Source organism: Chaetodon trifascialis, chromosome 13 (assembly GCF_039877785.1).
Source record: "Chaetodon trifascialis isolate fChaTrf1 chromosome 13, fChaTrf1.hap1, whole genome shotgun sequence".
NCBI classification, from domain to species: Eukaryota; Metazoa; Chordata; class Actinopteri; order Chaetodontiformes; family Chaetodontidae; genus Chaetodon; species Chaetodon trifascialis.
In genome coordinates, this window is record NC_092068.1 from 2646059 (window position 1) to 2673011 (window position 26953).

Sequence of the window (26953 nt, forward strand, 5' to 3'; positions counted from 1 at the left end):
CAGCTATCAATGTTGGTGCATTTTTTTTGCTTTTGACTGTTGGCAGATAAGAATTGTTTCGCCTGTTTCAAGCTCCCCTTGCCATGATTCGTTGTCGTTTTTGCTGGAGAACCTTGCAAACGTTGAGGGGTTATGTGTTGCATTGTAGGATTCACAGAAACGAACCACGCTGTGTCTTCAGGTGTGAGAGTACTAGTTGCAGGCAGACATTTTGCACATATGCATCATTTAAGTCTCACTTCTATAGGAAGCACAATGCCACAACGTCGTCTGTTAATGCCAACACAGCCATTGTGTCTAATTTTGTGTGCGCTGTGTCACTTTGCTCAGACCGATTTCAGACTGTGCAGGAACTTCTTGTACACTTAAAAAAACATTTAGTGGAGGGAAGATCTGTTAAGTGTCCAGTGGCAGGTAGTCAAAACACATTTACTGTGAGGTCATCATTCGCAGTGCACTTGTCTAGGAAACATCCAGACTGTTCAGTGAATAACATAAATGATCTTTACAGAGAAATCACACAGCAGTCCTCTGCCACGGCTTGTGAAGAGGTTTCGCAGACGGTGGATGAGGCAGCAGATCTATCAGTGATTACTGAACCAACACAGGTTTTCGATGAAATCTTTCTTAGGAGTGTTTGCCTGTTCTATTTAAAACTACAAGGACAACTGCTGCTTCCAGATTCAACAATACAGATAATTGTTGAAGAGATGCAAAATCTACATGAATTAGGACTTGATTACACTTTGAGCAAATTACACTCTGTCATGAAAGATGAGTTAAATCTTACTGATGATGTGATGGGGAAAGTCTCTGATTGTATTAAGGATTCTGATCTGTTCTCCTCATCTCATAAAGGCCCGCTGAGAACAGCCTACACGAGAGCTCAGACATTCAAACGGATGTTCAAATATGTAGAGCCCAAAGTAGTAAGATTAGGATATGATGATGATATGAGACAAAGAAATGCTTATTACATACCTGTAAAGCAAACACTGACTAACTTACTAGAATCACAATTTTGGAAACATTCTGTGTTGCAACAGACTACTGAAACAGATGCACGTGTCCTTGGTGACACTTGTGATGGACAGGCCTTCAAGTCCAATGCGTTCTTCATTGCAAACCCAGGAGGCCTGCAGCTTATTTTGTACCAAGATGCATTTGAAGTAGTCAATCCTTTCGGCTCAGCAAAAAAAAAGCACAAAGTTCTCGCTGTTTATCTTTCTGTTGCGAATTTGCCAGTTCATGTGCGATCCAACACAGATCACATGTCCCTAGTCTTGTTGTGTGGAGAAAATGATCTAAAAAAGTTTGGATGTGCCAAAGTATTTGCTGACCTGTAGGAGGGGAAACTGTCCGTGGGGCTTTGTACTGTATAGCTGGGGATAATTTAGGGTCACATGGCATTGGAGGGTTTAATGAAAATTTCACGTCTTTTGCAGGTACTGTGAGGTAACCAGAGACGAATTTAAGAAAGAACCCAATCTTTGCGGCCAGCAAAGAACTGCTGATTCCTATGACGCTGCTGTCACCGCCCTGTCTGAGGAGAACAGAGACGTCAAAGGAATAAAACTGAGGTCAGTTTTCAATGATGTGCCAAACTTTCATGTATGCCAACCCGGGCTCCCACCATGTTTAGGCCATGACATTTTTGAGGACATGTTGTCCTCTGACCTTGGTCTGTACTTGAATTATTTCATCAAGACCAAGAAGTGGTTCACATATACCCTTTTGAACAGGCGAATCAAACAATTCCAGTTCAAAGGTTCAGATGCTCTCTCCAAGCCTTGCACTGTCCAGTCTGGTGCACTCAAACTCTCTGGTAACACGATCCAGAATTGGAATTTTTTGAGGTTGCTACCTGTTCTAATTGGCGACAAGGTGCAAAATGCTGATGATGACATGTGGCAGTTGACTCTCCTGCTCAAAGATATTGTTTATCTAGTTTGTGCGCAAAAGATTTCAGTGTCACAGATAGCTTACCTTGAAATCATAGTTCAGGAGTATCTGGATTCAAGGACATGTTTGTTTCCTCATAGTACTCTCAAACCGAAACACCATTACATGAGACATTATCCCTCACTAATCCTGAAATTTGGCCCCCTTATTCGACTGTGGACGATGCGTTTTGAAAGCAAACATAGCTATTTCAAGCGATGTGCCAGACATTTGAAAAACTTCAAGAACATTTGCCTCACTCTTTCTGAGAGGCATCAGATGTTCCAGGCATATGTCTCGGCAGGACCAGGATCTAGTGAGGTACTACAAATTAAAAATGGTTGCACTTTTATTCCCAACCTTTACAGTGAAGCTGTCATTCATGCTGCTTCTGAATTTGGATTTTCAGAAAGGGATACTGTTGTCTCAACAGAAATTCAGTACAGAGGTACAACCTACAAGAAGGGGGATTTTTTGGTCTTAAACGAGTCTCTGGAATTTGGGAAGATTATCATAATTCTAACTAAGGATGATGCTGTGTATGTTCTTATGGACTTGCACAAATCCGTCTTCCTTCCCAAATACCATCTGTATGCCATTAGACCACAAAGTACAGCAATGAAGTGTGTGAACATACAGGCCTTGCTAGATTTTTACTCACTGACTTCATACACCATCGATGCACACAGAGTCATCCCACTGAAACACAGCGTTTTGTCCATGTGATTTTTGCAATGTTTGAATGATGAGTTTTATGTAGTTCTATTTTTTGATTTTCAATGTCTGTAGTCATATTGGGCACAACTTTAACTTCAATATGAATTAGTCCCAAACTACAATGTTCTGAAGTGAATGTAGTAAATCAGTAAATCGGCTACATTTTGTAAATATTTACTTATGCATCTTAAATGAAATTTGTACAGATGCCCAAATCATTTCTACACTCTGCCATCATGGAGGCCTTGCCTGACCTGCCAGATGCTACAAGGGAGATCATGGAGGAAACTCTCCAATCTCTGGGGGTAGAGACCCCTGATGACTTCCAGTTTTTGAAAGAAGATGATTTGTTGTCAGCCCTGAGGCCCATACAAGCCAGGAAGCTGGTTGCTGCATGGAGTCTGAAATGTAAGTTTAACGTCATTGTTCAGCATCCTGACTGCTTGGTGGTTTTATGATGTGATCTGTTCTCAACATTGTTATGAAGTTCAATTAAAATGTAAAACCATTCATGTTATGTCTGTTTCGTGTATGTGCATTTGTAAAGGTCCGGCCCAAGAAAGTGGTTGCCTTACTGCCTCACCAAGACCTTCCCAATCCATGATGTCTCTGTCGCCAACGTCGTCGTTGTCCAGCAGCTGTCAGAGCCCAAGTGGCAGTTTTCCAGAGTCATTCACAATACCATGGGGACAGTTCCCAGAGGCGTTTACACAGGCTTTGGAGAGGGAAAGGCGTCCAAATCCAAGTCTGAGGAAAGAGATGGTCAGAATTGTGGTCTGTGAAATGATGAAAGTAACCACATCTTTAAGCAAGAAGAATGCTGCTGATGTGGCTAAGAAATTGGTGGCTAAATACCCCAAGTCACTTCAAGATGTGATTGAGGGCGACGTAATTGGCACAGGGTATGGCTCCCTCGTGAAACAAATTCAAAATCGGATCGAAAATGTGAAAAAACCTACAACACCAAAAATTAAAAAAAGAAAATCACATGACTCTGACGAAGTCCTACCTGAAAAATGTGCAGCGATTCAAGACACCTATGGGTGCATCCGTTGGCATGTGAAGTTTATGCCCCTTGGGGAAACGGCCGAAACCCAGCAGCAGAAGAAAGATGAGCTTAAAAATCTGTTCAGCCAGAATCAACAAAGCCCAGGTCCTTTGAAAATGCTGATGAAGTCCACATTCTACAGCCAGCGAAAAGACGTGAACCAAGGGAAAGACATGAAGTACCTCCAGGAAAACTGGCCATATTGGTTTCATGAAATTGGCATGAATGTTCACTTCAACGAGCTCACTGGAGTTGACCTGAAGGAAACCTTCTTGAAAAATGTGGAACAGAAGGGGGAACGGCTCTTGCACTTCATGAAGACAGTTGCTGTCAACAAATCCAAAAGATTCTACCAAGCTGCAACAAAGCTACAGATTATGATGGGAGAACAGGCAGTCAGCACACAGGCCACAGAGATGGTGCTGCTTCTTCTGGCTTATTTTGACGAGAGAGATGATGTGATGTTCCATTACGTGGAGGACACTTGCCTGGCTGGAGAAGTGGTCATGGACCGAGTTCCCTTGACTCCAACGATTGTTGTATGTGGTAAGTTAACCTTACTCACCTGAGTTGAAGAGTAAAGCCTGACACATACCGTAGATGTTGACTATAATGAATTCACCCCTTTTTTTTCTGATGGTGTGGGTTTCTTCGTACGTACTTGTTTTCACCCTTGATACATGAGTTAGTGACTGACATGTGAAAATGTAAACTTAATTTCTGGATTATTTTAATTTTCTTTCTTTTTTTCTTTTAAGGACAATCCTGCTTTTCTTCCAGAAGGATGATGCTGTGTGTGGATCACGTCATCGTCAACGAGAACATCTCTTCCTTCATCTCCTCCTTGTGCATGATGTTTGGCTCGTATTACTGCTTCAACATCCATTACCCAACTGCACTTGCATCAACCCTGGAGTTTCTACAGAGGTAAGTTTTTTTTTTTTTTTAATTTATTTATTTAATTTAACCATTGTTATGCTCTATTTATTAAGTCATTTCGCTGAGTTTTTATCCAAAGCAATATGCATATAAATACCTACAGGGCCTATGCTGCCCTCGCACTGTGTTCCTATCTTGAAGAACTAGACAGGTAGCTAACAGTAGAATGATTGCATGTTTGGAAGTGCTTTTATCCTTTTCTTATTCAGTACATTCACTCTCTACAACTGCAAGAAAATAAGAAACGTGCATACATTTGACGTACTAAATTAATCACCCACAACATAAACCCACATCACAATTATGGCCCCGTGTTGAAATCTATTTCTTTCTTGTGAATGAACTGGTAAAGTTGCCACTTTCTGTAGCCTAGTCAGTTGTGTCTCACCTTGGCTATAGCCTACGTTATCATTTTCATCTTCTGAGAGAGTAAAAGCATCAGAGCGAAGAGCAGCACCACTAATGTCTCCATATACTCCATGTTTGTTTACCACCCACTTCTTTTCTCGCCACCCACGTCTGAGTAGCCGGTTAGTAATGGAAACGCAGGCTGACTCGAGACCACAACTCAGTTCGAGTTAAAACTTTGAATAGAAGGCAGAATGGGGCCAATCTCCCCCAGGCAGATTACTAACCAACCCATTAATGTATGTTTGAATGGTATTATTGACTTTTCTTAAATAGTAGAGACCCAAATTTCTACCTGATTTTCCTTGTGATACAGTAGAAATGCATAACATGTTTTGAACTTGTATAGGGGAAGCCAATTATATCACTCAAACCGTACATGTTCTGCTTCAGTCCTCTACTGTGGATGTGCAAAGACAGAGCTCATGAAGAGTTATGTTCCTGTAATTTGCAATTTATGGTAATGGAAATGCATTATCTACCTCGAACGTGTAATGCGAAATGTTAACGTTCTGATTCATGTTGAGCAAAAAAAAAAAAAAGAAAAGAAAAAAGATAGTGTCTCTGGAGGCCCCTTTGCTCCCTGCCTACCAATAAAGTATTAATTAAAGGAAAACTGTAACCTCACACTTATCCTTTCCTTTGTTGTTTTGGAGGCAGTTGTATCATGTATTTGTGTTTCCCCTGTACGGTTGTTTATTATATACATGTGTTTCCTCTGTCTTCTCTGTATTCCTAGATGTTTCTTCTCTATAAATCCAGAGAGGGGGACCAAAGTGGAGCGAACCAGTGCTACGCGATTGCATGTTAATGCCAGAGTCCTGATGTTGATTCAGGACCTCTCAGACCACGAATGGCGATCCATTTAAAAAGGTACTAGTGCTAGTGCAACTACGTTCTTTGATTATTGACTGACTTTACAAATGAAATTAATGGGAGAGACAGTGGGAACATTAACTGTACTGTACTGTTGCTATTGTCCTACTCATTGTCTCGGGACAGTGCAAATTGTCCAGAGACGGCAACGCACTCTACCACGATGCTACGCATTATCCCGAGACAATCATGCACTGCCCCCGTCCTGAGACAGCCAGGCATTGTCCTTGGGGCAACCAGGTCCTGTCCAGGGGAGCGATGCACTGTCCTAAGAGAGTTGGGCACAGTGCCCGACTGTCCCAGGACAGACAGTGCTGGCTGTCTCAGGACAGTGCCTAGTGTCCAGACAGTTCATACTGCAGCAACAGTACAGCAGTTATTGTTTCCACTGCTACTGATTAATTGAGATTATTGTGTGTGTGTGTGTGTGTGTGTGTCTGTCTGTCTGTCTGTCTGTCTGTCTGTCTGTCTGTCTGTCTGTCTGTCTGTCTTTATTCCCTAGGTGTCCTTTGAGTGACCACAGCAGTGGATGTTTCCCTAGATGTTCTTCAGGGTGTTCTTCTAGATGTTCCAGCCCATGATTGGTGAGCCATTTAAAAAGGTGGGCGTGTGATACTGCTACTGTTGTCTTTGATTATTGACTGACTTAACAAATGAAACTAATGAATATCCTGTATGTGCTTCTTTCTTGTCTCTTCCCATAGGTGTTCCTTTGAGTGACCATAATACGGGGGTCCTAGTTCAACTGAGGCAAGACGTTCCCATCTATGATTGGCGAGCCATTTATAAAGGTGCGTGTGATAGTGCCACTGCTACTGTGGTCTTTGATTTTTGACTGACTTAACAAATGAAAGTACACCGCATTCCAAATTATTATGCAAATGACATTTTCCACTGATTTTCCTAAATAGTCAATATAAACAACAGTCATCCTATTTTTCAAGTCATCAACCATTAGAGTATAATTGCATGACTGAAAGACAAAAGCAAGATGGCTGCCACTATTTTTCTCTGCTCAGAGGCCTCTTACAATCTTTCAGAAATCACCCAAAACAAAGGGTCATCCTTTCTAAATTAAATCACTGCTGTGAGCGCAGTATTGATTTCTATTCATACTTTTGGAAATTTTTTAAAATCAGTGTTTTGAATGCAAGGACTGGGTCTTGGGAGCAACTGGTGGTTGGCAACAGAGCAGTGTTGAACCTACCCAGAGCATTTTTTTTAAATATATATATATACTCAAAACAAGATGTCAACTAAAAAGCTGACAGAGGAAATGGCAGAGATTAAAAACTCTCTCAACTTCATGTCAGAAGAAATCAGCACAATAGTGATGCAACAAAAAACCCTCACTGGCCTAATGGAGGAGATCCGTGAGTTGAAAACAATCATCAAGCAAAGGGACCAGAGGATTGAACTCCTGGAACAAAGGGTTGACGGCTGCCACACTCTTCCACGTAAAGACAGCAAAACTAATCCCACAATTGTGGTCAAGTTTTCAAATAGAAAGCACAAGGTGGAAGTGCTGAAGCAAGCCAAAAAACTTAAAGGCACCGGGGTGTATATAAATGAGCACCTGACGAAGAAAAATGCTGAAATAGCAAGGAACGGCCGTATCCTCAGAAAGCAAAGCAAGATTCAAGCAACCTGGACAAGGAATGGAAAGGTGTACATTCGGTTAAATGGACCCCCAGAGCAAGCTAAAGTGGTTGTGGTAAGACATTTGAGAGACCTGGATCAATACAAGTGATAATGACTTTTTTGTTTTGTTTTGTTTTTTTTTCTGCTGAGATTTGTCTAAAAATCTGTGTTGTGGAATAAGGAATTAACTTTCAAGAAAATGACAGGATATAAATTATTTTTGTTTAATGACTGATATACTTAAGAGTCATTCTTTTTTAAGATCTGAATACACAGATCATAGAATCTATGATTTTGAAAATGATGTGGATCCAGAGAATCACGTTTTTAGTCACATTAATGACTCTTGTAGATATTATACTGATGAACATCTTAATGACAGTGTTGAGTTCGACAAGACCCTTTCATTAATACATTTCAATTGTAGAAGCCTACTTAAAAATTTCACAAAAATTAATGAATTTTTGGACATATTTAAATTTAATGTATTAGCTCTATCTGAGACATGGATAAATGAAGAGAAGGATATTGATTTGCACATCAAGGGTTATGATTTATATGTCACTAATAGGAGTGGAGGGGGTGTGGCTCTTTATATTGACAGTAACTTAAAATGTAGACCAGTGGAATGCTTAACAGTTGTAATGGATGATTTAATGGAGTGTGTCGCAGTGGAAATTGAAATTGAAAGTAGGAGAAACATGGTTGTTGCATGTGTTTACAGGAAACCAGGATCAAATGTTGAAACATTTAAGGATAGTTTAGATGATTTGATGAAAGATTTAAATGTCAATAAATCACTTATACTTTGTGGTGATTTTAACATCAACCTTTTAAAGGTATCAACACATAAACAAACTTCAGACTTTCTGGACACATTATACAGTAGAGGGCTATAGCCACTGATCACAAAGCCCAGTAGAGTAACATCATTTAGTGCAACAGTAATCGATAATATTTTTACAAATGTTCTGGAAAACAGCGTTAATAGTGGCCTTGTGATAAATGACATAAGTGACCATCTACCTGTATTTGCGACATTTAATTATGAACAACAGCGAAAGATTACAGAGAATTGCCGCAGATATAAAAGGGTGAGGACTGATGACCGAATAAATGCCTTTAGAAGTGATCTCTTAAAACAGGAGTGGAATGGGGTTTATACAGACGAAGTAAATACTGCATATGATTCATTCTTAAACTGTTATTTAGCTCTTTATGATAAACACTGTCCATTAGTTTTATGTAAGCATAAAACTAATTATTATAACAAAAAACCCTGGATATCAAAGAGCTTACAAAATGCATGTAAAAAGAAAAATAAACTTTATAGAGACTTCATAAAATCTAGAACAGAGACTGCTGAAAAAAAATATAAGGTGTATAAAAATAAATTAATATATTGAGAAAGGTAAAAAAGGAATATTATAATGCAATTCTACAAGAAAATAAAAACAACATTAAGGGTACATGGAACATTCTAAACAGTGTAATGGGTAACAAATCTAGAACAACAGATCTGCCCAATTATTTCATTAAGGGCAATAAGGTGATTGAAAACATGAAGTGGTAAATGAATTTAATTCCTTTTTTGTAAATGTTGGGCCTAATTTGGCAAATGACATTATAAAAAATCAGGGTCAAACAGAAAGTGGCTGGATAGGGGAAAATAAGGTGATGCAATCAATGTTTCTTGGTGAGGTTAGTGAAAATCAAATTATTTCGGTGGTAGCTAAAACAAAAAATAAGATATCAACTGATAGTGATGGAATAGACATGAAAATAGTAAAAATGACTACTGACTGTATTATTAAACCACTATGTTATGTTTATAATCTTTCAGGTGTTTTTCCCGATAAGATGAGAACAGCAAAGGTCATTCCACTTTTCAAGGCAGGAGATAAACACAGCTTTAACAATTACAGACCAGTATCATTACTTTCCCAATTTTCAAAAGTGCTAGAAAAGTTGTTTGTTCAAAAACTAGATCATTTCATTGAAAAAAATAATATATTAAGTGAGAGTCAATATGGTTTTCGGACAAATCGGTCTACTGCTCTGGCAATAATGGAAATAATAGAAGAAATTACAACAGCAATTGATAGAAGGAACTATACAATAGGAGTATTCATTGACCTAAAGAAGGCATTCGATACAATAGATCACTCAATTTTATTTGCTAAGTTGAATACATATGGTGTGAGAGGAGTTGTTCTGAACTGGTTAACTAGCTATTTACATAATAGACAACAATATGTGCATTTTGCTGGTAATACATCTGAATGTTTGAAGATTGAATGTGGGGTCCCACAAGGTTCGGTTTTGGGGCCGAAACTTTTTATTTTATATATCAATGACATTTGTGATGTTTCTAAATTGTTACGGTTCATTTGTTTGCAGATGACACAAATTTCTTTTGTTCAGGATATAATTTAAAAACATTATCTAAAAATATTGAAAGTGAAATGGTGAAACTTAAAATTTGGTTTGATGTAAATAAGTTATCGTTAAATTTGATAAAAACTAAGTTTATGGTTTTTGCTAAAAGAAGCAAAGATGAAGTTTCATTATCCATTAATGGAGTTAATGTTGAGAAGGTATCAGAGTTGAAGTTTTTGGGAATCACACTGGATGAAAATCTGACATGGAAATCGCATGTATCATATGTTAAAAAAAAGTTGTCAAAGAATATTTTTATATTGAATAAAGTAAAGTATGTTTTAGATTGCAAAACAATGAGAATGTTGTATTGCTCACTTATACTGCCTTATCTGAGTTATTGTGCAGAAGTGTGGGGTAATACATATACAAACAATATAATGCCTTTGTTCTTATTGCAGAAAAGAGCAATCCGAATCATTCACAAAGTTAAATTTGGAGAACATACCAATAGTTTATTTATTAAATCAGGGTTATTGAAACTTTCAGAGATAATAGAACTCCAGACGTTATTAATTATGTTTAAAGCCAGAAACAGAGTTTCACCAGAAAATCTGCAAAAGCTGTTTGTGTTTACTTCAGAAGATGAAAATCATAGAAGAAGATTTGATTTTAAGCACCAAGTTGCTCGGACTACTTTGAAACAGATGTGTATTTCGGTTGTTGGTGTAAGAATATGGAATTCCCAACTACAAGATTTAAAAGGTTGTACAGATATTTATAGATTTAAAAAAATGTACAAATGCAGAAAAAATTGCTAATATGTATGTGAAACTTAAACTGGATATTAATGATAAATTGTTTTGAGCATGTAAAATTTACTTGTATTTTTTATTTTTTTTTGGTTTGTTTTTGTTTTGCTGTTATAATCAAAGTGTTGATGGTGTAGGCTATTGAAAATCAATTGTATGTGAGGTCAGACCATCTTTTTTTTTCTTTTTTTTAAATTTAATTTGTTCAAGTAGGGGGCAGACAAATATAAGAATTGTTTTCTTCTTGCTGCTCCTTTCTAATCATGGAGGTGTTGAATTGAAAATGTAAAGTGCATTTATGTACAAATTATGTTGTCCACTTTCATGAAAGGAAAAAAAAAAAAATAAATAAATAAATAATTCACATGTTTTTGAATGAACCTTCCAATGATAACAGTATTTTTTGAAAAATGTAAAACTTAAAATGGCCTGTTCCAAATTATTACGCAAAACTGAGTTTCAAAACTTTTTTGTCTTGTAAATAACAGAAAATTGTCATTTGTGAAATTAGAGGCATTGGCAGGTCTTAATTAATGAAATCAAAAGCTATTTCAATCAAAAAATTGTACGGGTCAAGTTTCATTACTAGATTTTTAGCCGTTTCAGTGCATACACAGATTTGTGCAGATAAAGGCACAATAAGAGAGGTTTCTGCCAGATAAATACATCAGATTAAGAAAGCATATGCTAAAATACAGCAAACGTGACATTTGAAGCTGCTGGTAGCTCTGTAGTCCCATGAACTCCAGAGGGTCTAGAAATACATGGAAACCACATGCACAAGTGTATGGATATTTCGTGTAGCATGAGATGGTGCATGGCCATGCATGAAGATGATGTCATTATAGAGCATGGTTCTTATTTTTTTGTCATGGAGGAAAGTGGTCAGTCATTAACTCCACATACTTCCCAAACATCATTTCCACACATTTGGGTACCCTAAAGGACCCAACCAGGTCTCTCCCCATGATTTGGCCTAAAACGTGACTCTGCCACCTCTTTGCTGATGTTGCAGCTTTATTAGGACAAGGTGGCCATTCACCATCCATGCACCAGAAGCTTCCAGACTTGTTAGGGCACTCAACAATGAAAAAGACTGTTTGAAAAGTTGTCTTGGTGTATTTCTAGGCCCACTGGAGTCATTTCTGCTTGTGAGCATTGGTTAAGCATGGCCAAATAGTGGGTTCATGCATAACTGCATAGCTACATACTTGCAGTTTGTGGGACTGCAGTTTGTGGGAGCTACCAACAGTTTCAAACGTCACCCATTTCACCTATTTGCTGCTTTGTAATGAATTTTTAGCACATTATCTTATTCTGATGCATTTATCTGACAGAAACCTTTCTTAATGTGCCTTTACCTGCACAAACCAGTGTGTGCTCTGAATCAGCTACAAATCCAGTGATGTAACTAGAACTGTAAGATGTTTTTGATTGAAATATTTTGTTTTCATTAATTAGGACCTGTTAATGCTTTCAATTAAAAAAATGGCCATTTTCAGTTCTTTACAACACTACAAACTCTGCATAATAATTTAAAACAGTGCATTTTAAGTTTTTTATTTATATAAAAAAAAAAAAAACGTTATCATAGGAAGGTTCATTCAAAAACATTTGATTTGTACTCTAATGGCTGATGCCATGAAAATTGACTGTCATTTATATTCATTATTTAGGGAAATCTGTGAAAAAAGTAACTTGCATAATAATCTGGAACGCGGTGTGTAATGGAGATCCTGTCTGTGTTTCTTTCTCGTTTCTACTCCCATAGGTGTTCCTTTGAGTGACCAAAATACGGGGTCAAAGTTCAACTAAGGCTAGACTTCTAACTTCTAGATGTTCCCATCCATGATTGGCGAGCCATTATTAAAGGTGGGTGTGATAGTGTTACTGCTACTGTTGTCTTTGATTATTGACTAACTTAACAAATGAAACTAAGGGAGATCCTGTATGTGCTTCTTTCTCTTCTCTATTCCCTTAGGTGTTCCTTTGAGTGACCACAGCATTCATATCTCCACTGTTTTCTTAATTAACTTGCATTCTTTAGAATGATTCATTGACTAACAAGTGGTTTGTTAACAGTCTATCTTCAAATTAACATTCAGAAGTAATTTGAAGCACTGCAGATAAAAAGTAAAACTGTATTTGATGCGTACATGTCCTGTTGATGTTACGGATAAAAACTGGTAGCTGTGGTTGCCAGAATAATCCTGTTAGAAATGCAGTTCATACTGTATGTAAACATTACAGAACAACTTGTACATTTTACATCCTAAAACTGCTTATTTTACATGACCCGTTGTTTTTACGGATAAAAACTGGCAACAGTGGTTGCCAGAATAATCCTGTAATAAATACAGTACATACTGTATGTAAACATTACTGAACAACTTGTAAATTTTACATCCTAAAATTGCTTATTTTACATTGAATCCTGCTGAAATGTTGATGAAGTCATTGTTAATTGTACATTGAATATCTGTAAAATAAACAATTATGTATTGATTATTGTACATTGCATACCTGTAAAATTTACATTTAGTTATCATTAATGTTACATGGAATCCCAGTGAAATGCACTAGTTATTCTGTAATGCTGTTTACGTTTTATTGTATTTTTAACAAAATTATTCTGGCAACCACTGTTGCCAGTATTTTTCCGTAAAAACAACGGATTTTTTTTACAGTGCATAGGAATAACTGTCAAAACAATGTGATGGTTGAAACATGCATTTTGAATGTGGCCACATTAATTCATCTGAAGCTGTTGGACCTCAGTTGCTTCTAACTATTTTTTCCACCCATAAAATACATGTCTTTGAGCATGTCCCTGCTTTGACTCCAAACTTTATAGCAAAGTATTACTGTGTTTTATCTGCTTAGCACAGATCCATCACAGCACGTTTCACGGTCCTGGATGACCTGCATCTCCTGCAAAAATGGTGACAAACATGGATGAGATTGATGCAGCTGTAGAGGTTGCTCTAAATTCACTTCTAGAAAATATTACATTTTGAATCCACATTTACGTAGCGGTATTTGTGGAAAAAAAAAAATTAATCAGCCATTTTTATGGAGCTTCTACATGTATATTATCTAATAGGATCAGATGTGGCCTGTCCAAAACCCACCTGAAGGTTATTTTTCAATGTTATCATCAAGCACCATGTGCATCAATAGGTTCACTACCATCAAATTAGTGGTAGGAATCATAGCAATCATAGCCTTGAAATGATGTGGAAAGACATCACTGATGAGATTAATGATAAATACATCACCCATGTGCTAACATAGTGCCAGGGTGATTGATTGCGTCAGCATTAGCCACATGCTAACATGAAACAATGATAGATACACACACCTTAGTTGTGTTGTGTCAGCAGCCTTAGCAAAAAAGGTGATCTTCATTAAGTGATCACACATTTCTTTTTCCTGCAGTAGACAGAGCTGTACAATGAACCTCAATGAAATACAAAGTATTTTTTCTTTTAAATAGAAAATGTTTGTTAAAATATGAGTTGAATCTTGTTAGAAACATGCATGATCAAAAAGGATCAATCTCAACATCATGCATTCAGCTTAACGGTGCTGTTGTGTATGGATAAAATGAGGGTAAAGTGGGGACAAAGCTATTTTTTTCACAGTCTCTAGTGTTTCACTACCATGACAGTTCACTGCTGTCACAGGGGAGAGAAGAATGAAACGTTAACAATTACTCTCTGCCTCATGTAGTGAGGGAAGCTGCCCCAGGCTTTGTACATCTGCCACCAAGATGGATCCCGTTAAAGCAAGGAGAAGGAGGGTTGGAACGCCATCAGTGACAGAATGGCTAGAGCAGGATTCACGGATGTACATAAATGGAGATGAAGGGGATTGTTGGCTTTGGATCGGGGAACAGAAAATACAGACCACTCTGTTTTCCTATCTTTACCAGGGCATTTGCAAAATCATGACAATGCAGGCAACTGCCAATTGTGTCACTACAGATTTTACCTTCATAGAAATTACTTTTCAAGGTAGTCCCTGGAGTAACTAGTTAGTGGGCATTGCACCAGAAAAACTTCGGCTGCAGGCAGCTTCTTCAACCAACTGTCCAAATTCCCCTAATGCTGAATTAAATTTCCTGAAATTCTTCATGTCTGTAATAAACTTGAAGGATGGATCCAACAATAGTATTGTCTGTTTTAGTATGTGTGTGCCGCATGCATGTTCCATTTAATAGCACTGATCTTTTCAACCAACAAGTTCCAAACTAAAACTCAAAATACACTATCACAGGGCAAGCTTGTCAGTACCTCCCCTCTGATTCTTCTTTTATGAAACAAAGCTATCATGAGGCATTCCCAAAGCAGCAAAATTCCCAAATTGCTCTCTTGGAGGCTCAGAAAACACACAAGGACACAAGGAGAAAACAACATTTATAAGATTAGGGTTGGGGTTAGGGTCTGTAGGTAAAAGAGCTCAGTTTATACCAGCTCTACATGGAAAGTGTCCTGAGACAACTTCTGTTGTGATTTGGCACTATACAAATAAAATGAATTGAATTGAATTGAATTGAATTGAAATGTATTTAATTGACTTGAATTGATTGCTAGGATCCATGAGCCAGATCACGATTGGTCAAGTAAGGTGTAATTTGAAATCTGTGACTCCAGAGAGTACCTGGAGGCAAGATAATTACCTTCTACAAACGTTTAGGGACAGCAAAATACTAGCACATCGGCTGCCATTTTAAAAGGCTGCCATTTTAAGGAGAAAACAGCTTTCTTTGGATTGCGATCTTGTTTTGGACAAAACATTTTCACTGCAGTCCATCCTGTGGACCTTTGTTGATGTTTCCAGACCATTTTTGTATTGTATTATTGATCTGTGGATCACGGAGAGACGTAATCAGTGAATTATGTCAATTTTGCATTAATTTTAAACGTGGTTGTTTGTCTGCTGTTGCCATTTATTGACCTCTTGTTGTGATTGTATCTTGAAATGGCTTGCATCAATTGATTCGCAAGAACCTAAGCTTTCCAATGAATATAAATGTGTATAATATAAGTAGAGGGTCAGTAGAGGGGAAGAGCAAAACACCACACAAAATGTCCCAACAGCCCGCTGGCGGGCTTTTGAAAATCACACCACGGTGCTGGATGAGCTTCGATGTCTTTGGGAGCCTTTCTTGTGGGGATCATCTTGAAAGCTATCAGGGTCCCCTCAGAAAGGAGACTCACCGAAATCTAACTGGCTAGAAAATCTATTCAGATGTAATTTTTTATTTCAGTATGGTTTAGTTGTTTAAATGTTGTTTAAGTGTTACTGCATGTATCCTTTGTTGTTGTGAGTGTAATGTTGTTTAAGTCTAAGTCAAATGTGAAGCAGATTGTAAATTGGGTGCCACAGTTTCACTCCATGAAGTGCATCATGATCTGTCTTCTTTTTGGCATGCAAACAACCTGGAGATTTGTAGAGTGGACAGTGCTGCAACCCTGTTGTGCGAAGTGGTAGGTACATACACACATGTCTTATAAAATATTCCCGTACAAATCCACAAAGGACATTATCTCTCAATACTTTAATGGGATGCTTTAATTTAGGCACTACTGGAATTCATATCATGGAATGTTTGGCTCCAGTCAAGGACTGGTGTTCTCATGATAAACGACAGTGTGTTGAGTTGTGCAATCTCCAGGAAGTCACGGGTGAGTTTGGTAAAACTTGCTGCAATTCATAGCCCACTGCTGAATTTTGTTTTTGTAGTTTTCTTTAGAATCGTTTTTGTGTTAAAGCTGCCACAAACTATAAATGTCTACTAGCTGCTCTAACAGAGGACTAACCTTAGACATTCTGCTAAAATGACATCTTGAAAATGTTGCTAACAATAAAATGAAAGCTTCAGGAACCCCTGAAGTCATTGTGTCCTGTGTGGCATCTAATTCCACAGGCTGCAGATCAGGCTGCTTAAATATAATCACCTGATTGTGGGGAAGGGTTATTCTTAAAAAGACAAACTTTGCTCCCCCTAATAAATGTTGATGCATTCACTTCACTTGCCCCGTTATTCAGGCATTTATGGTTTTAATTATTTATACTTTGTTTCTGAGAAATCATATTTTCTCCATCAGCTTGGTATGACAGATTACTCTGCTACAATAGCCATGAGCTTCAGCTGAAATTGATTTACAGTGAAGAAGTCAGTTGAGTGAAAGCTAATTTCAAATGCATATTATGTATCCTGATAATTTTTTAACAAAAAACAATCTTTAGTCTCAGCTTTCAAGTAGGAGTGCACACTGCACACAGCAGATTTTTTTATTTTTCATTTTTTTGGCTTGGCGATTGAGTGTTTCTTCGAGAAATGCTCTTTTGGAGCTGAAGTTGACTTCTCTCTTTTTGATTTTATGCATATGGGCTTTACAGCACTTTCTGACAGCTGTTATACTCATTAATCCGTCCATCCAAGCCTTGGAAGTGTTCTAGCTGGCTGTCACCTAACATTGTCTATGTAGTAACAGCACCAACGCTGATGACATTAACAGTTAAAGATTTCATGGCTGTGTAAATTCAGTTGTTTTAACTTTTTTAGAGCAGTCTAACAGTGTGTCGTGTCTGAGGAGGAAGAGAAGTTTTCAAGACAGTAACAAACGCTTTGGTCCTAAGTGGTAAAGTTTGGTGTTTCTGCAAATAGCGTGCACAGTAATTATAGTTAAGGTTCTAGTGAAATCACAGGAGCAGCAGGAGGGTGATAGCCTCTCTGCCTTCATCTCTTTCTATTTCCCAGCCAGTGCTGACATACCTCACCACACAGGCACACAGGCGAGAAATTAAGAGAAAGATGCTGATAGCGCTCACTAATGTTACAGGCCAAGAGGTTACAACACACACTCATGCCCTTTGCACATACTACTAGTGTATTCTTGCAACAGTTCAGTATATATGGACATAAGAACTCTTTTGGGAGCTTTGTTCTTCATAAATCTCAATGTGTCACATGAAAGCATGTGGACACACTCTGAGCTTATACAGGAAGAAGTGTAGGGAAGGCCAGTCAGCAGAGACAATGTCATCAGTGTAATGGTCAGTCATTGTGACACTGTGTCTCTGGCCCATTGGTTTCTGTGGTCAGATTTAGTTTCAGCCAGTATGACTGTGGGCTGCTGTACCATTAGCTGACAGCTATGTCTCGCTGCTGCAGACTTTGGGGGTCTGGCCAAATTTTAAGGCCAATTGACTTTTAATATGAATCACGCCGGGATGCCAAGGACTCATCCCATCGCTGGAAATTAACACCCTGGAGCACACAGACACTCTTACAAATGGGCACATGTGATGCACATACACACACGCATTCTGACTCACAAACAGTTATTAATGGCTTGACTGAGTACTGTGATTGTTTTCCCTGCAACTAGACAAGCATCATGCAGTGCAGCCTATGACACTTGTGGTGTCATGTACAGTAAAGTCAGGCCTTTCCATTTAAGACTGTTAGCCCTGCACACTGCATGGCTCTAGCCTCTGGCTTCATCCTCCTGCTCTTTTGTTTTAATGGCCTCCCTGCCAATTCCTCCTCATCAGCATTATTAACCTTTTGTTCCTCCATTTTGGTTCCTTCTCTTCTTCATCTCAGAAGCCAGTTCTTGTTCTCTCATCTCACTCTCCCCTCTTTAATCACTTACTGATTCAGTGTATTCTTTAACTCATTCACTCACTCGCAGCAGTAGAGAAGCTAGTCTGAAACTGTAGTTAACTAAGCTCTCAGAGAGAACTCCCAGAGAACAATGCCTGCAGCCATTTGTGAAATTTGAATGTAATTTGAATTATTTTTGTACATGTTGCAAATGTGGAAATAATGAGAAACATTAAGAATTTGGTGATTTCTTAAAATTATGCTTTTCAGCAAGTATCACGTCTTGAATGTCACAAAACAATTCTTATTTTCAGATGATTATACACAGGATAGTTAGGATAGGTAGAATGGTGATTGCTATGTACGTGCAATTATGAACCATGCACCAAGAATGTTAACTGATGTAAGATGGGTCATTTTTTTCTATCAATCCCATTGATGGTAGTATTGATGCTCCAAACATGCTTTGAAGTGATACTTCAGGTGTCCATCTATCAGTTTCACTCTATCATTAGTCTTTCACTAACTCAGTCATTGTCTCTCTTTGTTCTTCCCACACTCACAATAATTTCTTTTCTTTCCCAAAGATATACGCAGTGGATTTTGAGGAACAGATGATGAGGCAGAGAGGGATTCCCATTTTCCTAATGAGGGAGAAAATAGTACCCTGCAGACACTCTCTCTCTCTCTCTCTCTCTCTCTCTCTCTCTCTCTCTCTCTCTCTCTCTCTCTCTCTCTCTCTCTCTCTCTCACACACACACACACACACACACACACACACATTAAAGTGAACTCGAGATGAGTTCTCTGCTATGGTATTCGGAGACATTTGTGAGTGAGTGAGTGAGTGAGTGAGTGAGTGAGTGAGTGAGTGTGTGTGTGTGTGTGTGTGTGTGTGTGTGTGTGTGTGTGTGTGTGCATGTGTGAGTGTGCGTGCGTGTGTGTGTGTGCGTGTGTGTGTGTGTGTGTGTGTGTGTGTGTGCATGTGTGAGTGTGCGTGCGTGTGTGTGTGTGCGTGTGTGTGTGTGCGTGTGTGTGTGTGCCAGGGGAATAATACCAGCAAGATGTTTATGATTTTTCTATCATACTTACAGTTGAAGGTAACTTTAGAGTATTTCCAGTAAACAGTGCTGACTGTGAGTGGAAAAAGCCAAATGTCATCTGTGGAGCTCAGCTCGTGATTTAAGGCTGAGCGTTTTGGCTGGTGAGGGAATTAATACTCAATCCCCTTATAATCCATGCAAGAGCTGATATCAGATACCCCTCTGAGGGTGCTTTCATCTAAAGGCTTTTTAGAGAGTCATGAGCACATGCTGAACATGGTTCTGGTTCTCTGTCCTGTTGGAACATTCGTACCAGCCTGTATCCATAAAAGACCTGACTGCTGAGCTAGTCTGTGGGGTTACTTTCAGAATGTAACCCCAAACATATTGCTGATAACCCCTTTCGAAATGATCACTTTTATTGCAGCTTGTCCAGCAGTCAGAGTTACAAGTATAGCATTATGGCTTTGTAGAATAATCAAGTATCTTTGTTATGCTCTCCATCCATGATAAGTTACAACTTTTAACGTAAATCTTAGCAGTTCTGTGATGTGTTTTGGTAGGCATTTCACATTTCTAAATGATGTCTGATCACAGCCACAGATGGCAAAAAGGAGTTAAAGAAGAATGAGATCTTTGAATGATCTTTAAATGGAGCACAGTGGCGCACAAACTACTGCCTGATCTTCCAATCAGGCAATTACTCCGCGGGATCATATGGAAAAAATGAAGAATGACGATGTGGAATCTGTATCCTTGTACTCTGGAAATTGCATTTATATACTAATTTGCAACAGCAAATACATTTTGAGAGAATTGTAATTCCACCTGGATTTTCTTTTATCGACATAATAGTGAAGTGTTAACAAATGTGTTCACATGTATATTTGTTTTGTTAGATTATCTACTCAGGAGCATGATATGTACTCTTGGTGTCTGCCACTGTGGAGATCTGCAGTCTCCCCTTTTTCCCCCTGTGCTCCAGTGTTTCTCCTTTCTGGTGTCTCCTGTTTGTCTCTCCCCTGTCTGTCTCATCTGTGTCTATGTTGCTGCAGGATGTGGCCAGCAGGTTGGGACTGGCCTCCTGAGCACATCTATGCTCAATCATCAATCAGGACTCCTCTGCTCACTTGGTATATTAAACACCCGGATTACAACCAGTATTTGTCGTACCTTCTGCCTTCCTGCATAGTAATGATCAGACATAAAGCTTGTATTCCTAATTGGTTGTTTTTCCTGTTGTGCTCAGGGTCCTGTAAACTCAGCTAAAACTTAACAACCGCATTTCTACATGTTTTAATGGTTCAGTCACAGCACTTTGATTTATGGAAAGATTATGGTCTTGGCTTACAATACAGAAAAATTCTGTAGTAATTTTTAGCATGTGACACATGCATTTTAACTGTAGTAATAATCCTCTCCATACATGTTTTAAACATACTCTGCTTTGAATGATTGTCTTTGGCAAGGCATTCCATAAAAAAGTTCAGTAACCTCATTCAAAATTCTTGCGATGACATCGACTCTTTGTCCCTGACTGAAAAATCCAGAATCTAAATATTCTTAATTTCAAAAGTTAAAACTACTGCACACAAAATAAAGATACGATACTTCACTCAACAGTCCATTCTCAGTGTTTGTACATCACTCTGTACAGTGAAGCTCAAACATCACAGTGAAAGAACAATGGGGGGAAAAATAAGACATTTTTAGGAGAAAGCTTTAACATTTAACTCAAACCATCTATCCTTGACATGAAAAAACAAAACAAACGATGTCCAAGTCCTGCACTTTATACCCACCATCCACGTTGGCCTAAAGACAAAAAACACAGATTTCCACACAAATACCTTTTTCGATCAGTGGACACTGGCAATAGTCTGCTTGGACAAGTTCTGGTATTGTTTATTTGAGATTACGGTTCAGTAGTTGTGTAACCCAACTATATGTACAAATTTGGGAATATATCCTGTGCAGTGTTATGTACCTGGAAATAACATGAATTCATATATTTGCATACACGGCATTAACTATAATGTGTATCTGGCACTGTCATGTATTGATCATGCTTACTCAACATTTCTGTGCACCTGCATGGCATTTGATAGATAGCAGTTTCTATCTGATCCTTCTGTTACCCCGGGACAGTTAAGAGACACTGCCAAAACCAATAATGTTGTCATTTTAGACAAATGTATTTCACATAAGATTTTTTCTTATTATTATTTGATTCAGAATGCAGCTTTGTAGAAAGTGGTCTGTTGGTATCAATTTAAGGAATGCATCCTGATTTGTTTTGATGGCAAGCTAAATCAAATTAATTTCGATACACTGATTCATTTTTATTCATTTTGATTTGATTCTTGCATATGCATAGCATTAATTTCTGAGAAATATGTACATCCAGTGCTTCAAAGGGACACGGGATATGTGAGGCAGCCATCATTTATATGTAAGAAAGTATATCTCTGACCTAAGCCTCCCTATAAAAGATTAACGCTCAATTTTATTTGTCACCATTTGCACCTGTTTAAATGTAACATCAAGCTCCACATCCATATTTGATCTGCATCAGGATCTCAAAGCCAAGTGTAAACGGGTTATTACACATATGTTTAAATGTGTTTATGTTTGCTCTTGTACCATTTGTCTGTTGTGACCGCAGGTGTGAATTGGCTTAGGGTGATTTGGTAACATTTTATTCCAATCCATCTAAGTGACTATTCATGTAAAGCCAATTTGTGCATTAATAGACACATTAGGCCTCAATTCATCAACTCATCCCTGACAGTGTCTCCCGCCTCATGTGTGTTACTGACGTGTGAACCACATATCTTGACAGTGAGATTTGCGTGCCCTCCGTGTGTGGCCTTCTCCTGATTTCCTCACGTTCCCATGTTAGTGTTAAAAGGACGAGCCGCAGGGGAATAGTCACTGTGGAAGGCAGTGGAATCTCCAGCCAACAACTTTTAATCCCAGCTCGTAAAATAGAGTGACAGCAGAGATATGTTTGGACATGAATGAGGCCAGACAAATGTTCCCAAACCAAAAGGCCTAAGGTTAATGTGTTGACAAAGCAGTTGGCTCATTTTAACTTCAAGCCTTTGTGACACGAGCAAATAAGACAAGCATCCTTTGTGTTATGTGTTGAAAGAAGCTTGAGTCAAATGTTGTTGGTTAATTGACTGTAATGATGTGGTCTTGATGACAGCAGTTGCACAGTAGTAAATGTACTCTTCAGACAAGTGGAAAGAGTTGTAGCTTTAAATACAGCAGACCAGTAAGTGAGCCATGATCTACCGTACGTGATACGTGCAAGGTGATGATAAATAAAAATTAGGTCTGTTTTCAAAAGCATTAATTTCTTTACAATTTATTTATTAATGTTAACCTGCAAAAGTGAGAAAACTGAGCTAAGCCAATTTTACCCTCAACAATACAACTGGCTAACAAAACAAAACTGAATTCTCCATTCTGCTGACTTTCTCAGAACCCTGACTTTTTCCTTGCATGTGCAGTAAAAATGTTTTTTCTGACCTCTCTTGGCTGTTAAGTGTTAAGCTGAACCACCAATGCCAAAATCCTGCACCTGTTCCAGGGACACAAGATGGGATAAACTTTGCCTGCTTGCAGCAGCTTGAGCTCACCAGAGGCACGGATCACTGCAGAGATTGTAACGTGACAGTATCCGCGTGGTATGCACAAAGGGTTAACACTGGGCCAGGTGTCAGATCATGTTTAAATCCAAATGTCAACTCATGAAACACTCAATTGCTTGTGAAAAAAAAAAAAACAGACAAAAACAAGAACACCATGAAATAGACATAAATAGATATTGTATGAGCCCAAACATAATTTTCAACTGGGTCATTTTTCATCCATGCCTGTGCAAAGCCCGGTATGGTCCTTTGGTAAATACACAACCCATCCTCACTCCTAACTCACCACATACGGACACTTGGTCATGACCCCTTGGGTCACTTTCTAAGGTACTGCATATCTGGTAGTATCATTTTTCAATGTGCACGGTAGACTTCTATAGACAGACTGTTCTCACTACAAACATTTCAAATAATGTAGTTTAAAAAGCAAGAAAAGTCCATATGTAGAGGACGGTTGGATGGAGACCAGGGTTCGTGTCAAGTGTGAAACTAAAAGTGAATGTTGACTTTCTTAAAACTTAAATATGTACCGTAAGTTAAGTAACATTCTATGACTTAATGAAGGCTATGATGCTAGGGGGGTACTCAGAGCATCATAGCTTGAAGCATTAGGCCAATGACCATGTGCCCATATGTGATAAGTTGGAAGTGAGAACGTATTTGTTTATTAAGTGGTTATAGTTGCCTAAGCAAAGTCATCAAAGCATATTTCCAATTTCACATTACAATGATTTTTAGGAGGCTGCACGGTGGCGCAGCAGGTAGTGCACATGCCTCACAGCAACAAGGTTGCCAGTTGGATTCCCAGGTCTGTGTGAAGTTTGCATGTTCTTCCTGTGCATGCGTGGGTTCTCTCCGGGCACTCCGGCTTCCTCCCACAGACCAAAAACATGCTCATTAGGTTAATTGGTGACTGTAAAATTGCCCCTAGGTGTGAGTGTGAGTGTGAATGGTTGTGTGTTTGTGCCCTACGATGGACTGGCGACTGGTCCAGGGTGTCCACAAGTTTGCACTGCTGTGAGGTTATCAGTGGTTAAGTGAAAGTCAGCTGGTTAGTTCAGAGGTCACACTGGGGGTTGTCGCGGCAGTAAGCTCATTGTGTGTGTGTGTGTGTGTGTGTGTGTGTGTGTGTGTGTGTGCCCTGTATGGAGGGGGTGTTTGGCTGTGGGTTTCAGATCAGATGTCCATCTGTATGTTTGATCTGATGTAGGCTGTAACTATGATATGGCCTTGTGTGTGTGTGTGAGAGAGAGAGAGAGAGAGAGAGAGAGACAGGCAGGCAGACAGAGACAGACAGACAGACAGACAGACAGACAGACAGACAGACAGACAGACAGACAGACAGACTTCAGACTATGTGTTCTCCATGTTGCATCCACAGGGTTCACTGTGTGTCCAGAAAATGCTGATGACCATAACAAAGAGAACATGTCGGTAATTTGGCAATGACCTTTAAAAGAGCTAAAATAATGAAGAGAATAAGAGCAGAGGACAGAAACAGTGACAGGAAAGATGAATGGCAAAGTGAAAGATGAGGAAATGTGAGCTGCTGGGTAGAAGAACATCCTGAGCAGCTGCAAGTTAACATTACAGTAGTAAAGTCTAGAGTCTGTGATTAAGAGCTGAACAGTTACCTCAAACATAACAAAGCCTAGAAAACCCAACACTGTTTTTAACATCATCAGCTAGGCTCAGACAGACTTTTTCAAACCTAATTCTCCCCTACACAGCAGCTGTGGTGTAATCATTCACATTCTGTATGGAGATGTGTCCTGTGGCTCCCCATTGCTGTATAAATGTAATCTTAACTATTATAATGGTTACTAATGATGATAATGGCAATGTTATGTTGTTATCATTTCATTGTATCATTATATTATTACTTATTGCTATTACATCATATTGTCAGTATGACAACACACTGTTTATTCATTTTTCTATCACACATGCCATACTCTTTACTCTACACACTAACCTGTCCAAAGTCACTAAACACAATACCTATCATTGCCTCACATTCAAACATTACCCACACATACCTGACTTAAAGTAATGTACTCTCTACTCCCAGAATCTCCAAATAATGTCACATACATCATTTTAATAGCTTAATGTTATTGTTTCCATGTCTGCCAATTATGTTTATGCTATTTATCTTCTATGTCACTTTTATCGTTGTCATTTGTTTTTGTCACGATATGTCACAACAAAAAGGGGATATTATTGTCCCACAGTTTGCCTCAAACAGCCAGTATGCCAACTCCACAGACATTAGCTCCCTTACAATGTAAGTGTAGCCCAGTGGTAAATGGCAGGTTAAAATATATTTTTTGCGGGGCACAAAGGGATTTAAATGAATATGTCTTTCAAAAGGAGAAGTGAGATAAACATAACCAGAGAGATGGGGGGTAAAGTATTTTTACCAGGCAAAAAAAGGGTGAAATTCATTTGATTTCTTCAGAAAACCAGAAATAAAACTTGAGAAATAAAATGAAACAAAGAGGATAAAATAACATTTAATAAGAGACAAGAGTGATTAATTGGGGACACTTAAAATATCTGTGTAAATAAAGTATAGGACTATAATGATAACTGTGCAGGTGTGAAAGGGTTAATGAAAGTAACAAATTAAGTGTTGGGAAAAGAGTACACACAAGATTGCTGTCATTTTGGTGTGATCATGTGATTGGTCAGTATAGGTGGTCAGATCATTCTACCTGAGATGATTGGAAGGTGGGTGGTGAAGAGACAAGAGAAGTCAGAGAGGAGAGCACACATGGCATTAGCTTTTTGTTAGTTCATGTTGGTTTATGTGTTTGTGTATCCAAAAGGACCTGTAGTCAATTAGTGACTGCACGTTTACTCACCAATTATCAGTTAGTTGAGGCGAGTGTTCGTGTGTGTGCGTTAGTAACGATAAGTCAATGGGCTCTATTTTCGACTCCACCGCCGGTGCGGCGCAGGCGCAGCACAGTCAGGTCCACTGCGCCGATGGGGCGTGTTTATGTTATGTTTGGTATTTTCGTCCACTACGCCACCGGCGCATCTCCTCCCCCTTCTCATCTCAGTCCCACCCAGCGGCGCAACTCGGAAAAAGGGAGGGGAGAAGGCGTGGAGTGGGTTTGACACAGCCGAGTGAAAGTTTCACCAATCACAGCAGCTCCTCACCTCAGCTTTAAGAATGCCGCTGGCGAGGCGCATGGCAAGTTTCGAGGCTGAATGAGACCGCAAATGTCTGACGCCCAAACTTCTCCCAGGAGGAGACTGACGTCATTCATGTCTCATGACATCCGTTTGTATTACTTTGCACACCCTTTTGTATATACTGTTTATTTTTTCTTAGTATATATTTTTTCTTAGTATATATATATAGTATATATATATAGTTTTATATTCTGTTCTATATTTTGTGGTATGTTATATATGTATATGTATGTATGTATGTATGTATGTATGTGTGTGTGTGTGTGTGTGTGTGTGTGTGTGTGTGTGTGTGTGTATATATATATATATATTCTCAATATAAATATTTTGTTTTTATATTTGCTTTTTATATTTATAGTTCTCTCTCTTTTCTTTCTTTTCTAATTTTATTCTAATTCTATTCTTGTAAGGAGCACAAAACAAAAACAATTTCCCCTAGGGAATAAATAAAAGTAAATCCTCGGCCTCCTCCTCATCCTGCTCAAAGCAATGATGCAATGATGAAACCTGACTGTGAGGTGTTGGTGACGTGAGCGCACGACTCCGCCGGTTTACGAAAATCCACTTGCGCCACTGGTGCACAGAGTTGACCAGGTCTGAGGTGGCGAGCTTTCAGCACACTTTTACACCGCCGGCGCAGACCGAAATGGTCGAAAATTCCAATG

At 38.7% G+C, this 26953-nt stretch overlaps 1 protein-coding gene across 2 annotated transcripts; it reads left to right on the plus strand.

Annotated features, from left to right (window-relative positions):
- The first annotated feature begins 2868 nt into the window (after positions 1-2868).
- On the plus strand, positions 2869-6686 carry LOC139341477 (uncharacterized). 2 transcript variants are annotated; one of them, XM_070978027.1, is made up of 6 exons: positions 2869-3066; positions 3206-4252; positions 4465-4633; positions 5793-5926; positions 6432-6530; positions 6634-6686. In XM_070978027.1, the coding sequence occupies exons 1-4, from the start codon at positions 2895-2897 to the stop codon at positions 5920-5922; spliced, it is 1518 nt and encodes a 505-aa protein (XP_070834128.1). In that variant the 5' UTR covers positions 2869-2894; the 3' UTR covers positions 5923-5926; positions 6432-6530; positions 6634-6686. The 2 variants fall into 2 exon arrangements, with proteins under 2 accessions (XP_070834128.1, XP_070834130.1); XM_070978029.1 differs by having other exon boundaries at positions 5816-5926.
- The last annotated feature ends 20267 nt before the right edge of the window (positions 6687-26953 follow it).